Source organism: Hypanus sabinus, chromosome X1, assembly GCF_030144855.1.
Source record: "Hypanus sabinus isolate sHypSab1 chromosome X1, sHypSab1.hap1, whole genome shotgun sequence".
NCBI classification, from domain to species: Eukaryota; Metazoa; Chordata; class Chondrichthyes; order Myliobatiformes; family Dasyatidae; genus Hypanus; species Hypanus sabinus.
Window position 1 is genome coordinate 48,078,165 of NC_082738.1, and position 16,315 is coordinate 48,094,479.

The following is a 16,315-nucleotide window of genomic DNA, read 5'->3' on the forward strand; positions in this document are numbered from 1 at the left end:
ACAGGAAACGCAATGAACAATTCAAAAACAGGAATTTTGCATACGTAGATACAAAGGAGAATGGGACACTTTATATCCAGTTGAAACTTGCGTTTTAAAAAGATAAATGAAAATCAAGTGACAATTAACTGCCAGCTGCAATGAGGTCACAGGGCAAGTGTTAATCAACTACTCTTATGGAGAATGTGCTGCTGAAACTGCTTTAACTCTTCTTAAAAGTCCAGAAATACCAGCAGAAGTGAGCTGTGAAAGCAATTACAGAGGGAAGGTGTTTGATATGGAAATTTGGTGGAAGTGGGAATGCAGAGGGAGAATAGTTGAATTTCAAGACATGCAGAATTCTGTAAAAACAGAATATGCCGAAATCATTCAACATGCTTTATCAGAAAAGTGCTCAATCTGTTTCAAACATCAAACCATTAGAGGCTACAAAACGTTTCTTGTAGAAAAGAACGTTATGAGAGGGGTTAGGGAAACTTCTTGACTCAAAAATCAAAAAGCCCAAATTTAAGTTTCCATGAAAGTATTTTAATACAAGTGACTAGGACTTGGATTCCCTGCCTGATAGGTTGGTGGACAACGATTCAATAGGGAACTCGATAAATGCTCGCAGAAGAATGAATTACAACGGGCATGGGATTAACGGAATTGCTCTAAAAGGCATAACAGCTTCCTATACCGTACATGATTACCTGTGTGGATTGCCCTTAACCAACCAAGCACAAGGGGCTACTAAACATGTGGACATTTTTAAGTGGCTCCATACTGACCGTTTCACAATTAAGCAATGTGCAGAGCTTCATGTTTAAGGAAATAAAGCCTCCTGATACTACTTTTAAGATTTTCCTACTGTTGTTTAAAACGGACAATTAGCGAAGTAGTTTATTATTCCTTCTGCAAGAAATGCGCCCTCTGTTGATAATAGAATTATCAATCTGCCGACAATTTAAAATGGGCCAAAATTATACAAAGTTGTGTTTATTCAAACGTATTAAAATACTTTTAAAGACAACCTTGATTGCTTTGTACTTCGGGAAAACATTGATAAACTAGGCGTTAAATTAAGAGTTTTACTCTCCGTGTTTGAAATATATCTCAATCCTCTATAATGTCAAAGATGTATACGTGACTAAGAGCCAGAAATTAATAACTGTCCATTTTGAAAATAACTCAGGTTCTATTTTTAAAACGTCTGCACGAAGGCTTTCGAGCTCGCTGACTTTCACTTGAAAACTGTAATTGAATCCTGGCTGCGAGTTAGTCCTTAAAAGAGGCAACGTGAATGCGCGTGTCACTTCAGATAATTAACTCCTTTAACGCCCACCCCCAAAAAGTTCCTTTATGGCCTATATCAAAACAGTTTAGGAATGTCGATTCAACTGCAAGTGAGGGGAAGGGTTGGCTCTTTATATTTTGTTCATTGAGACTTTCAATCTATAACAAAGGTCTACAAGCACTTGTTGTTTATACAGAGATATACAAAGATCGTTTGTACTTGCGATCTACATATTCTTCACATTACTTCTCTATTCTTGTGAGAATGGGCCCTTTAAACAAGCGTTATGCATGTTTTACCCTGATCGACAAGTACACTACCCAAACATTTATATCAAATTCTCTGTGCAGTTTGACATTGCAGTTAGGTAGCTGCTAGGCAATCTTGTAATCGCAACCACCTATCACTTTCCCTACACTTGTACAGTTTAGTTGCGCCGAGAGTTCAAGTATTTTCAGCAGATACTCGAGACCACTACAGCAGTTGACAAGTGACATTCATCAGCAATAAGCGTTCGTTATGTCAGTAGCAGATCGCCTGACCCTACAATGCGCAGTGAACGGTTGACAGCTTTTCCATTGCCTCAAAGCCTTACTGAACACATCACATTTAACATCGCATTCATTTTACTTAAGTATTATTTATTCTTCATTGGTTAGATGTCATTTTAAAGATGTACAACACTAGATAAAATACGTCAAAACTTTTACAGTAACGAGACAAACATTGTATATTGTGATCTCAAAGACAATTAAGCTAAAGTTGCACATAAAAAGTTTAGCACAAATTTACACATGTGGCACAAGCAACAATACTGGGCGGGTAAGGTGTTCTTCCAATGCATCTTTATAAAACGCTTAAATGAATTAAAATATTTACATTATATCAATGTAACGTCCAAATTTTATTCTCCGCCCTCTAAATATCTTTCTTGTTTGTATTGTTCATTTTCTTTCTCAAGTCTCTCATTTTCAGCCTTCAACATCTCCACTTCGTGTTCGATCTCTTTCATTTGTATTTCCGCAGCGTCGGCGCTTCTTGCCTTCATGCATTCAAGCCGGCCCCTCAGTCGATTCTTTTCGTCTTCCAGCCTGGACAGACACTTCTCCAGCTCCAGGTATTCCCGAATCAGCTCCTGCTTGGTCATGTTCTGCAGGCTCTCTGCGTGATACTTCTCGTAAGTTTCGGAGAAGTCTCTCTGCAGGAATTCGCTGCCGTTGCCTCCCATGCCATCACTGCCGCTGTCCTGATCCTCCTCTTCCAGCTCTTCTTCCTCGCTCGTCTCATCCGACTTGTTGACACGTTTAGGGCAGACGCCGGTGTTGAGGTCGGGCTCCTCCTGGTTGTGTTCCTCCATGAGGAACTGGGTGGTGTTGTAAGGAGCCACGGTGAAACCTTTCGCGAACATCTCGGCCCGGGTCTTGGCCGCCCGTACGCTCTCTCTCTCATCCAGCTGTTTCTTCTCCTCCCAAGATAGCTTGAAGTAGGGCTTCCAGCGACGCTTCTTCTTGGACGGTCGCCTCCGGTGTCTCCTCTTGCGCTCTCTGTGGACACCGTGCCCCTCAGTCGACGTTTGGCGCGGGGGACAGCTCTCCGCCGGTGGCTTCAACACCACCTCCTCCCCCTCGCTGTTCCCAGGGGCGGCGGAGGGAGGGTGGTCCGGTAACCAGCTCTCGCCGCACGGGCACCCGGGGTCACCCGTCGCCTGATGATCCCCCATTCCCTACACTGTCCGTCAGGGGGAGACGAGTATCCTCCTTCTTATCATCATAATCATTAGTATTCCCTCCCACCCGCCTCCTCTCATCAACCTCCAGCACGCTCACCTACCTCCAACTGTTCTTCCGACAGCGAACAACGACAATTCATATACGAAGACGCGAAGGGGACGTCACATGGATGCACGTCTGGCGCTAGGCACTTTGGGTGCAGTAGTCCCAAATCATTTGCCATTCTTCCCAGGCCGGAGAAAAGTGAACTACATTTCCCAATAGCCACACGGAGAGGTCAGTAGCAACGCGCACGCGCGCTCCCTCTCTTCTGCGAGCCCGAGCGTTCGCCTCGGCGCCGCGCTCGAACGCAGTCGCGCCTCCATCCCGCCCACCCCCCCCACCGATTGGCTGGCGCTCCTTATTGAAATTCCACCTCTTCTGTTGCTAGCCGAAATTCCCATGCACCATTGGGCTAAATCGATGTCATTCAAAAAGTATTATAGCATATTTTCCTCCAATCACTTTGCTCGGATTCGAGTGGGCGGGTATCAACAAATCATTTTCGCTGACTGTGACGTTAACTGTGGGGGAGGGGTACGTGTCAAAGCAGTGCGATAGCCGCGGAACATTGTACTTCGTGTAAGGCCAGACACGGACATGAATTAAGTTAAATTGTACAAATAAACTTAAATTACAATTATCTGGACTTGGACCAAAAGAATTAGCTACAAAATATATAAATTAATTGCTGTAAGGTTTGAGCACCTGGGTACAGGGTAAGTTTTAATGAGCCTTGGTCTGCGTTCGGGCTCCTGTACCACCTCCTCATTGGTAGTAACGCTAAGAGGCATGTCCCGGATGGTGAGGGTCTTTAACAATGGATGTCGCGCTATTGAGGCACTGCATCTTGAAGATACCCTTGAAGTGGGGAGGGTTGTCCCCATGTTGGAGCTGGCTGAGCGTACAACGCTCTGCAACCTCTTGCAATGCTGTGCGTTGGAGCCTCCCTACCAGGCTGTAATGCAATCAGACAGAATCCTCTTTATTGTACATCTATTGTCGAAATTTGCTAGAGCCTTTTGGTGACATACTAAATCTGCTCAAACTCCCAATGAAGCAGAGCCACTGGTGTAATTATATATTTGTGATTCTTTGTAATTGTATCAATGTGTCGAGAGCAGGGTAGATCTTCTGAGATGTTGACGCCGAGGTACTTCAGCTGCTCACCCTCTCCATCGCTAACCTCTCAATGTGTGTGTTCTCCCCATTTTCCTCTTCCTGAAGTCCACAATCGGCTTGTTGATCCTGGTGATGTTGAGCGCAAGGTTGTAGCAGCACTGGTCAACCTGCAGACCTATCACTCCTGCATGCCTCCTCATAGCCATCTGAGATTCTGCCAACAACAGGGTGTCATCAGTCAAATTATGGATGCCTAGCCACCTAGTCATGAGTGTAGAGAGAGCAGAGTAGTGGGCATCCTTGAGGTGTGCCTGTCTTGATTGTCAGCAAAAATGGGAAGTTATTACTGATCCACGATGACTGAGGTGTCAAAGATTCAGATGCAGAAGGAGGTACAGAAGCCTAGGTTTTGAAATTTGTTGATTAGTACTGAGGGGATGATACAATTGAATGCAGAGCTGTAATCAATAAACAACATCCTGATGTATGTTTTGCAGTTGTCTACGTGCTTCAATGCCCTTGTAGAGAGCCAGTGAGATTGTGTGTGCTCTAGACCTGTTGTGTGAGCTGGAAGGGCCTGTATCTCTAAATCAAAAACAAAACATTTCTGTGAACACTCAAGCCCATTGATCAGAATAAATTTTTAATACCCTGGTAGGTAGGTATATTATCGAGGCTTAACGCTTTGCGAGGGTTCACCCTCTTGAAGGATATTCTGATGCCAGCCTTTGAGACAGAGAACACAGATCACTAGATGCAATGGGGATTCACACAGGTGTAGTGTTATTCTCCATCTCAAAGCATTGAGATTATCGGGGAAGGAAGAATCACTGCCATTTATGCTATTGAACACCACTATCACATCAGCTTCTGCTACTGCCCTAGGCATTCCAGTTACCTGCTACTATCTGTGTAAAAGAAGAAACCTGCTCCACACATCTCCCTTAAAGTCCACAAGCTAAAAGAGCAGAACTGATCCATTTGTCCCATTGATTCTCTGCCATTTAATTGCAACCTATTTTTAACCCTGTTCTTCTGTCTTCTCCCATACCCCATAATTCCTTTAACCAATTAAGGAACACACACAAAATGCTGCCTGAGTTCCTCTAGCATTTTGTGTGTGTTGCTCGGATTTCCAGCATCTGCAGATATTCTCTTGTTTGTAACCAATTAAGAATCTTTCATTCTCTGCCTTGGCCTCCACAGCTGCCTATGGCAATTAATTCCACAAATTCACCCCCCCCCCCCCCCCCGGCTGAAGAAATTCCTCCTCATCTCAGTTTTAAGGGACATCCTTTTATTTAATGGAAAATCCTCTCCATGCACAGACCTGGAGATATTAAATGCTCCTTATGCATTAACCCTTTCACTCCCAGGATCATTCTTGTGAACTTCCTTTGGATCCTTTCCAGGGTCAGTACATCTTTCCTTAGATAAGAGGCTTAAAATTACTCACAATCTTCCAAATGGAGTTTGACCAATGCCTTAACGATCAAGGTAGGAACTTCACAATAAAGGTTAGTGCCTTGGGGAGTGCTGAGGAACAGATATACCCTGGGGTTCAGGTACCTAGTTCCCTGAAAGTGGAGTCACAGATAGGCAGTGTGATGAAAAAGCTTTTGGCATGCTGGCCTTTATCAATTAGGGCATTGAGTATAAATGTTGATATGTTATTTGCAGTTGTACAAGATACTGCTGAGACCACACTTGGAGTATTTTACTCAGTTTTGGTCACCATGCAATGGGAAAGATATCATTGAAGTGGAAGGAAGGCAAAAATGATTCTCACGGATGTTGCAACAACTAAAGGACTGAGTTATAAAGAGAGATTGGACCTTAGTGGAGTGTAGGAGGCTAAAAAATGATTTTATAGAGGTGTATAAAATCATGAGGGGCACAGACAGGGTGAATGCACTTAACCTTTTTTCCAAGGCTCAGACTGTCAAGAACGAGTAGACACAGGTTTAAGGCGAGAGGAGAAAGATTTAAGAGGAACTTTGGGGCAACATTTTATAGAGTGGTTGGTGTAAGTGTGCAATGAGCTACTAGAGGAAGTGAGACAAGTACAATAACAACTTTTAAAAGGCATTTGGACAAGTACATGGAAAGGAAAGGTTTAGAGGGATACAAGCTAAATGTTGGCAAATGGGACTGGCTTCGGTGGGCATCTTGATCAGCATGAACCAGCTGGGCTGAATGGCCTGTTTCTGTGCTGCATGACTCTACAACTCTTTGCAGACGCTGGAACCTGAAATAAAAACAGGAAATGCTGGAAATACTCAGCAGGTCAGGCTGCATCAGTAGGAAGAGAATTAGAGATAATATTTCATTTGTGATGGGCGGAGGCTCAGGAAGGGTAAGTGGCAGAGAGAGGTACGGATGGTGGTGTAGAGGAGAGGTCGATTGAGTGTACCGGGGATGCTGGAGGTGGAGGCAGGAGAGGAGGAACACGTGGGCATGGGAGGAGAGTGGGGTATGAAAGCAATGTGAGGATGGGACAAAGGAAGGTGGGAGAGTGATGGTGGAGTGGTAGGAATGCAGGTATTGCCAGAGACATGGAGGTGAGGGAAAGAGGAAGAGCTGGAGACAATAATGGAGAAAATGGTAGCAGAGAGTAGCGGGGTAGTGAGGGTGAGTATTAAAAAAGGGGAAAGGGTGAGTGAAAAGGAAGAGGTGGGGGATAGAATGTGGAAGGTGGGGGGAGTGAGCTTGTGAAGATATAATGTAATATATGGAAAGGTAGAGATGAGTGGAAGAGAGCGAGGGAGATGAGTCAAAGAATGAACATAAGGATGTGAGTGAGTGAGAAAGAGAGAGAGTGGGAAAGAGGAAGTGAGTGAATCGGAGTGGGCAGGACTGAGTTGAAGGAAATGGGAAGGTCAGTGAATGAGAGGAGGAGTAAGTGTGAACAAGAGGGGGAAGATCTGAGAAAGGAAGGAGTAAAAGAGGGAAATTCACGAAAGAGAGAAGGGAGGGAGTGTGCAAAGGAAAGAGGGGGAAGGAGTGAGAGGGGTCTAGGGGCAGAGGTGTGTGTGCGTGTGGGGGGTTACTCAGTGAGGGAAAGTGAAATAGCCAAGTGTTTCCTTCACTGTCAGAGATAATGGAATGTTCCCTGGACAGATTTGTTAAGTGTACTGAATGGGCCTATAGGGTAAATTAATGTGTAGGGTTCAGTAGATCACAACAATCAATAAAGCTTTCTCACTGTTTATTCTATTCAATATAATTTTAACATTGTATTACATTATTACATCAGTGCATTACAGAGTGAATTTTAAACTGCAGTGATTTTTGTGAACCAGCTGAAACACTTTGCTCTGCTATCATGGCACAGACAGCAACGAGCAGATGGATAGCAGGAGAAAACTTGCAAATACCTGATAGTCCCACAAGACCTTGTCCTTTCATCCTAAATTTGAGAATTAGCCCAGTTTATATTTAAATTTTGATAATGGATTCGAGTCCAAAACATTTTAATGCAGAGGTGCCCAAGGTGTTAACTGAGCCAACCTGATAGACTTACTTATTAATATCTAGTTTATTTTCTTGTGGTATTTAATAATATTTTAATAAGGGATTTACTTTCAATGCTCATTTATTGTAACAAGTGTGAGCAAGCTAAATCACATTGGCAGTTTGTGGGAAATCTTTGTAGAGCAGTAAAATTGTGTAGGCGCAAACATTCCAGTACTTTGTTGGTTCCAATAATCAACATATGCGAGCCTATCATGTTAAAATACAGTAAAGTGGAAAAAAACTACCAATAATGTAGCCAAGGACAAACCGGAAAATCAGAAAGTACCAACACAAACTGAAACACCAGATTCTGCAGATGCTGAAAATCTGGAGCAACACATACACACAAAATGCTGGAGGAACTCAGCAGGTCAGACAGCAGCTATGGAAAGGCCAGTTCTGATGAAGTGTCTTGGCCAGAAACATCAACTCTTTATTCCTTTCCTTAGATTCTGATTGACCTACTGAGTTCCTCTAGCAGTTCATGTATGTAACACAAACCGAATCAAAAATCAAAACACTTAATATTTTCAAATGCATAAATAAAAAACTGTCAAAACATAAAATAAACTCAAATTTCCCTCTAATATCTTCCTGGCTTTTTGGAAAGCCATATAGGTAACTCCATTAGGAAACCATGTATTGTGTAACTAATGGATTAATAAATACTTAAATAATATTAAGAACACGCACACTGTTGAAAATCCATTAAAAATGCTAAATTTCTTTACCAGCAACTCTTGGATGCCCATGCTTTCCTTGGCTCCTCTCCTGGAGTCTATAAGTAAATAAAATTTTTCTTTTAATAGCTTTTTTGAAGTCACTGAGTATATAATAAATGTCAAGAGTTGCACTGACTGCCCCATCAAAGCTTGGTGGATAGCACTTTTACCTCTTTGTCTGTAAGTTCAAGAATAAAATGCAGTATGAAGGAGTGCAGTACTGTGAAAGGTGCCTTCATTCAGATGAGACATTAAATCTGTTCTCTCACATGCAGACTTGGATGGACCATCTGGAAGTTCTGAAAGGCCAGAGCACGTAAAGGTCAATCAGATGGTTTTCATGAAAAAATTAAAACATCAGTCCTCATGAAGAGCCTCAGCCCAATACATCAACGTTTACTCTTTTCCAGCTTGGCTGCTGGTTTCCTCCAGGATTTTGTGTGTGTTGTTTTGGATTTTCAGCACCTGCAGATTTACTCGTGTTTGAAATTTAATTAATCTGCAGGAAATGAACACCATCCATTCCTTGATTTTATGTATTTTTACGAGCTCTGATTTGTATGTTATTTGTTTCTAAATCACATAAAGCTTGCCTTTTAATGACTTCAACTTGAACTACTGTGCTTCAAAGATCATGGCTGATATTTAGTTTCTGGTCATCTGTGCTCCTGTGAAATGTTGCAGCACATGCCTGCACACTTCAGTCTGTTTCTTTGGGCATTTTTATCACACATCTATTGACCTTAAAATGAAGCTGACACTGAAATTATTCATTTGAAATGTTTCTTAGCAAGTTGTACAGCTGGCACTTCAGGAGTGTTTTTCTGACGCACATTCAGTTGCTGCCTCAGCCCAAAACCTTGAACTACTACACTGGATTTCACTGATCATTGGAGCCAGCCAATGCCATCACCAACCTCACTGAAAAAACACTGAAAAGTTACCAATGGCGAATTGACTAATTTGGCTGGTTCTGCTGCTGGCAGTGGAACATCCCATGACTCTGACCTCAACAGATTGGAGGGAGATCTCCGATTGGCTGGGTATCAGAAAGTGAATACCAGGAAATAAGAGACTTAGACACCCTTTTTCTATTCAAACAGCTTGGATTTAGCTCATCCTTCCAAGATCAGCATGTTAACCCACTGATCCATTTAGTATTAGAATTATATTTTCTCAATTCTAGTTAAATCTAGTTCCATCTTTCCAAAATCAAAAAATTAGAATTTGTAATAAAAGTGCAACCATTGAAGTACCGTACTTTTGAATATACTATTTTATTATTTAATTCTGAAATAAATTAATTAAATGATGTTTCATTTTGAAAGTATTTTACTTTGGACTAAAATAGATTAGATTAGATTCAACTTTACTGTCATTGTGCCGAGTACAGATACAAGCCAAATGAAATGCAGTTAGCATCTAACCAGAAATGCAAAAAATAGATAAACATTTTAAAACACTTTTAAATCAGGCATATTTCCTATAAATCATAATACTTCTCATACTTTACAGTACTATTCAAAGTTTTTAAAATTACATTTTATATTTCCGTGTACATAGAAAATGCCAATTATATATTATTTAACCATTATTTATGAATATAATATATAAATGAATTTGATACAGACACTATATTTCAAGTGGTTCACAATTGTACAAAATTGCATATTAAATTGCTATACTTAGTTTGATTGCCATAAGCATTATTTACCTGTAGCAATAATTTTTGCATGAATTTTGTTCATCTCTGTATATACAATATCTGTTATTTTTTCTGGGATACAACGGTTATTTGCATAATGTGTATTAATTGCCTTCGCTCAGTGGCCATTTTTTAGGTACACTTATACACCTGCTCGTTAATGCGAATATCTAATCAGCCAATCATATGGCAGCAACTCTATGCATAAAAAACTTGCGGACATGTTCAAGAGGTTCAGTCGTTGTTCATACAGTAGAATGGAGAATGAAGGCGATTGAAGTGGTGTTGACTGTGAAATGATTGTTGGTGCCCAACGTGGTGGTTTGAGTATCTTAGAAACTACTGATCTCCTGGGATTTCCACGCAGAACAATCTCTAGTGTGTGGCAGTTCTGTGAGCAGAAATGCCTTGTTAAGTGAGAGAGTTCAGAAGAGAATGACCAGCCCGGTTCAAGCTGACAGGAAGGTGACACTAACTTAAATAACCACGTGTTACAACAGTGATGTGCTGAAGAGCATCTCAGAATGCACATGTCAAACCTTTAAGTGGATGGACTGCAGCAGCAAAAGACCACACTGGGTTCCCCTCCTGTATTTAATAAAGTGGCCACTGAGAATATGTACAAATGTGTGGCAGTCTTTAGTTGTGTATTGATGCTACTTCATCACAGAAACTTGTTTGCTGGAAGAATAAAAAAAAAACAAAGAACAATGTTTAGCACTGTAAGTTTTTCTGTAATTTCAAGATTCTGTGATTCTTGGTAAATTATTGCACTGCCTGCTGACCACAAAGACAGCAAGCCACAAAGATGTGTCAACCTCTGTGGTATCAATCTCACATTTTCTTATGTAAGTTTCATTGTGATGCCAGCTATAGTGTATACCTGGGATCTTTCAGCAGACTATACATCCCATAGCTTTGAAGAATTCTCGCAAACAGAAAAAAAACCATGAAGTAAAAATCTCTCATTTAAAAAAAATATTTTAAGATGAGCAAAGTAGGGATTGGAATATGCGCATGATCAAGGACAGAGTACGAATACAATAAACTTTAACAATTCGAAAAAAAATTAAGACCAGAGATTTGGAATGATTAGACTCCACACTTAGAACTAAAACAGAGAGGTTGTTCATCTGTAATTATGGACTGAAACCACTGCTTTATTGCTAAAAAAAAATACAAATTTACTTTAAAACAGATACAGAGGGAAATAAGGATATATTCATTTAGCTATGCATACACAAACAGAAATTTGCAGTCAGCTTCACTGAATAATTTTACGATTATTAAAGCAGCAAAATCCATAATCAGCAATTTAATGGAGCAAAATATGACTTTTTGTTGAAATTTCAACCATGGAGTAAAATGCAGGGTGCACCACATGAAGAGATGATATTTTTATTTGTATCAAACCGTCATTTATTTGGCCTGTTCTTAGTTGGTGGATGTAATATTTCATTTTGAGCCTGAGATCAAGTCATGAATTCCGTTCTGACAATTAGTATAAGTTCATTGGTTATTCTAAGCAGAAGTTTATCAGGCATTGCAAAGGTGGCATTTCTTGACCTCACTCCAGTGCTACACTTACTCTGAGGTGGGGTTTTTATTCACCAGAACAGCCCATTTCTGTGGATAGGAGCACTATGATTAAAGAAAGTTATATATCATTGACAGCATGAGTCACTTCATTTTGGGGCAAGTCAGGAAATTCACACTGACATTTCTACCAATACTTTTTTTCTGGAGAAGAAGAGGAATTGGAAAGATTGCTGTGAAGGAGGGGGTAGAAATCATCCTACTATTCTATAAATTATGCCACAACAGAGGAGGGAGGGATGTTTGATCATGTCCTCGAGCACTCATGCTCAGCCTAATCACTAGCAATAGAGGTTTTCTTTTTAAAATTATGCCAATCCTCAAAATAATGAAGCCCAAAACCAATTATTGTTCAAATTCACATAAGAACACCCGTATTAATATCAGTTCATAACAATAATTATAAATACACGAGGAAGTCTGCAGATACTGAAAATCCAAATCAACTCACAAAACCCAGCAGGTCAGGCAGCATCTATGGCAATGAATAAACAGTTGACATTTCATTCCAGGAACCTTCTTCAGGACTGAACAGGAAGGGGCAAGATGCCAGAATAAAAAGGTGGGGGAAGGGGAGGAGGATAGCTAGAAGGTGACAGGTGAAGCCCGGTGGGTTGGAAAGATAAAGGGCTGCAGAAGAGAGAGGAGATAGGAGAGGAGAGTGGACCATAGGAGAAAGGGAAGGAGGAGGGGCAGCAAGGGGAGATGATAGGCAGGTGAGAAGAGGCAAGAGGCCAGAGTGGGGAATAGAAGAAGAGGGGAGGGTGAAGAGAAATCAATGTTCATGCCATCAGGTTGGAGGCTGTCCGGATGGAATATAAGGTGTTGCTCTTCCACCTTGGCACAAGAAGAGACCATGGACCGACATATTATAGCATGAATAAGAATCAGAATTAAAATGTTTGGCCACCGGGATGTTCCGCTTTTGGCGGATGGAGCAGAGGTGCTCGATGAAGCAGTCCCCCATAAATACACATAGGAGTATAGCCATATATATAATTAACAAATTCATTGGAGAATTCACGTCTCTTTAGTGGTCCATGCCCGATCAAACTCCACAAATTCTGAGATCTCTCTCCTAATATCCCTTCCATTAGAGCATTGGTCACCAAACTTTTTAAGCCCAAGATCCCCTACCTCGGCCTTAGTTAAAGGCAAGATTGACCTACTAAATTGTTTAGAGAAAAAAACAGCTCAGATTGTACTTCCAACTTGAGGTCTTTTATTTGGGCTAATTGTATTTGAATTACATAAGATGCTTTCGTCAAATTAATTCAACCAGGAAAACACTGTAACTAGCATATCAAACAGGCCATAGCAGCATCGAGCTCATCCAATAATGCCTTGAATAAGCGGTGCTGAAGCGCTTTTGCTCGAATCAAGTTTATCAGTTTGACCATCGGAGTCATTACATGAAAAAAGTCCACGGCCTTCCCAGCCAAGGCCTGCTGATGAATCACACAGTGATAATCCAGGAAGTCAGGAAAATCATGGTCATTACAGCACAGTGCTATAAAACCAACGCGCACACCGCACATTGCTGGGGCCCCATCAGGAGTAATTGCCACCAGTTTATGAATGGGGATGTCATTTTTGCGGATATTTTATTAAACTCATAAATATCCTCACCTCTCGTTCTCTCCCTTAAATGCAAAAGAGTGAGGAAGTCCTGCTTTGTTGTAAAATCCTGGAAAGCCATTCTGACAAATACAACAAGCTGAGCTGTTTGCAATATATCCAGGGATTCAACAAATTGTCGTGAAAAATATTCACAGAGTGACAAGTCCTTTAATACTTGTCGATCTACGTCCTCTGAGCAGCGTGTTTGTTTGGCCTTCGACCCCGATTTCAGCTCCTCATCTTCCCTGGTATTGGTAAACTGTTACTGAGACACTAGTATAAGTTTCAGAGATACGCAAGCTAATGACACCACTGTTTTTGTTTCCCATTTCTTTACATTTGGGGAATGTTGGAATCTAAAGGGGGAGAAGTGTTGTAATGTGAGTGTTATAAAGAGAAATTAATACCAATGAGGATAATAGTAATATAGCAATACTCCCACTACAGAAAACTGTTTGTAAAGAGAGATTGTTTCCGGGGTTGCGGAGTTTTCCTTCCGGTCTTTTCTGCTTGGTGCACGTTAGTGAAAACCTCTGTATGTGAATACCATTTTACTGTCTTAGATAAAGTTGTTCCTTTTGGGCATGAAGTTGTCGAGTGGTCCTTCTTCAAAGTAGAAGTTACTACATATTTGCATCGAAAGGTTTATCAGGCATAATGTATTTGTGTATTTATTTTTCTTTTTTTTTTCGGGATCTACTGGGAAAGTCTCAAAGATCGACCGATCGATTGCGAGCGACTGGTTGGCGGCAATACATTAGGGCATAACAGTAGCACTATGGTACAGCAGTCTCTCTGGTCCAGCTACTCAGGTTCGATTCTAACCGTGGATTTTGTCCATATGGAGCTGCATGCTCTCTCTGGTGACTGCATGGGGTTTTCCCAATTGCTCCTGTTTCCTCTGACATTCCAAAGTTGTGCTGGTTGGCAGTTTAATTGACTCCAATAAATTACCCTGACTGGGTAAGAGGAGGGTGGTTTTCATGACCATATGTGTGAAAATAGGTTACCAGGAAATAAGTGGGTGAATAGGATTGGTCTGAGAACTGACATAGATTTGATAGGCTGAATAGCCACAAATTGTATAAGGAAATATGAAAATATATCATAAAAATTATACTGTAGGTATCAATAGTTAAATGTTCTTTGAACTCATTTGTTTGTTTAAGTAGATTTATTAACTTAAATCCAGGCATGTACTTTTAAAACCAGAATTGGTTGTAAGTTTGCTTGCTTTTACCGTAATTGTTACAGTGGATCTCCAGAGCATAGTCTTTTGTTTGGCTGAGGGATCGTGAAGTCATGGAGACTTGTAGGGATATTCAGTATGTCCACAGGCTAGATGTACCATGTTTGTTGAAGAAATAATATTTGAGCTAACTTTTATGAAGTTATTAATTTATGTGATACATTTTATAAGACCATAAAACAAGACCATAATACATAGGAGCAGAATTAGGCCATTCAGTTCATCGAGTCTACTCTACCATTCCATCATGGCTGATTTATTATCCCACTCATCCCCATTCTCCTGCCTTCTCCTTGAAACCACTGACGCTCTGACTAATCAAGAACCTATCAACTTCTACTTTAAAAATACCCAATGACTTGAGCTCCACAACCAGCGGCAGCAATAAATTCCACAGATTCACCATCTGGCTGAAGAAATTACTCCTCATCTCTGTTCTAAATGTACATCCCTCTATTATGAGTCTGTGCCCTCTGGTTCTAAACTTCCCCCACTATAGGAAACGTCCTCTTCAAATCCACTCTGTCTAGGCCTTCCAATATTAGATAGGTTTTTAAATGAGATTCCCCCCTCATTCTTCTAAATTCCAGTGAGTACAGGTCCAGAGCTATCAAACGCTCCTCATACATTAACCCTTTAATTCCCAGAAACATTCATGTGAACCTCTTCTGGACACTCTCCAATGCCAGCACATATTTTCTTAGATAAGAGACCTAAAACTGCTCGCAATACTCCAAGAGCAGTCAGACCAATGCCTTATAAATCTTTAGTGTTACATCCTTGCTTTCGTATTCTAGTTGTCTTGAAATAAATGCTAACATTGTATTTACCTTCCTTACCACCAACTCAACTTGCAAGTTAACCTTTAGAAAATCCTGCAGGACTCCCAAGTCCCTTTGCACTCTGATTTTTGAGTTTACTCCACGTTTAGAAAATAGTCTACAAGTTTATTCCTTCTACTTTAAGTGCATGGCCACACACTTCCCTACACTTCTTTGCCAATACTCTCAGTATGTCTGAGTTCTTCAGCAGACTCCTTGCTTCCTCATTACTACATGTCTCTCCACCTACCTTCATTTCATCATTGGCACCTAGGTCAAAGGCCTTCTGAAAACCCAACTATACAACATCCACTAGCTCTCCTTTGTCAATCCTGCCTGTTATTTCCTCAAAGAATTCAAACAGATTTGTCAGGCAAGATTTCCCCTCAAGGAAACCATGCTGATTTTGGCCTATTTTATCATGTGCCTCCAAATACCTCGAAATCTCATCCTTAATAATGGACTCCCAACACTTTCTCAACCACTGAAGTCAGGCTAGCTGACCTATAATTTCCTTTCTTCTGCCTCCCCACCTACTTAAAGTGTGGAGTGACATTTCAACTTCCCAGTCCTCCAGAACCATTCCAGAATCTAGTGATTCATGAAAGATCATTACTGATGCCTCCACAATCTCTTCAGCTGCCTCTTTCAGAACCCCGGGGTGTAGTTTGTCTGCTCCAGGTGATTTACCCACCTTCAGATCTTCCAGCTTCTGAAACACCTTTTCCTTAGTAATAACAATCACACTCACTTCAGTCCCTGATACTCTTGAATTTCTGGTGTTCTGCTAGTGTCTTCCACAGTGAAGACTGACACAAAATTCTAATTAAGTTCATCCTACATTTCTTTGTCCCCCATTATGAGGTACGAACACAAGCTAGCCAGGAATATAAAGGAAGATAGCAAAAGCTTTTTTAGG

General features: G+C 41.0%; 1 protein-coding gene across 1 annotated transcript; it reads right to left on the minus strand.

The window, feature by feature from the left end:
* Positions 1-1,896: 1,896 nt before the first annotated feature.
* On the minus strand, positions 1,897-3,117 carry LOC132384924 (protein HEXIM1-like). Its single transcript, XM_059956565.1, has one exon. The coding sequence runs from the start codon at positions 2,994-2,996 to the stop codon at positions 2,181-2,183; it is 816 nt and encodes a 271-aa protein (XP_059812548.1). The 5' UTR covers positions 2,997-3,117; the 3' UTR covers positions 1,897-2,180.
* Between the last annotated feature and the right edge of the window lie 13,198 nt (positions 3,118-16,315).

What these genes read in the sequence shown, in the direction of transcription:
- LOC132384924 (XM_059956565.1), bottom strand. Translation starts at nt 2,996, where the DNA reads ATGGGGGATCATCAGGCGACGGGTGACCCCGGGTGCCCGTGCGGCGAG.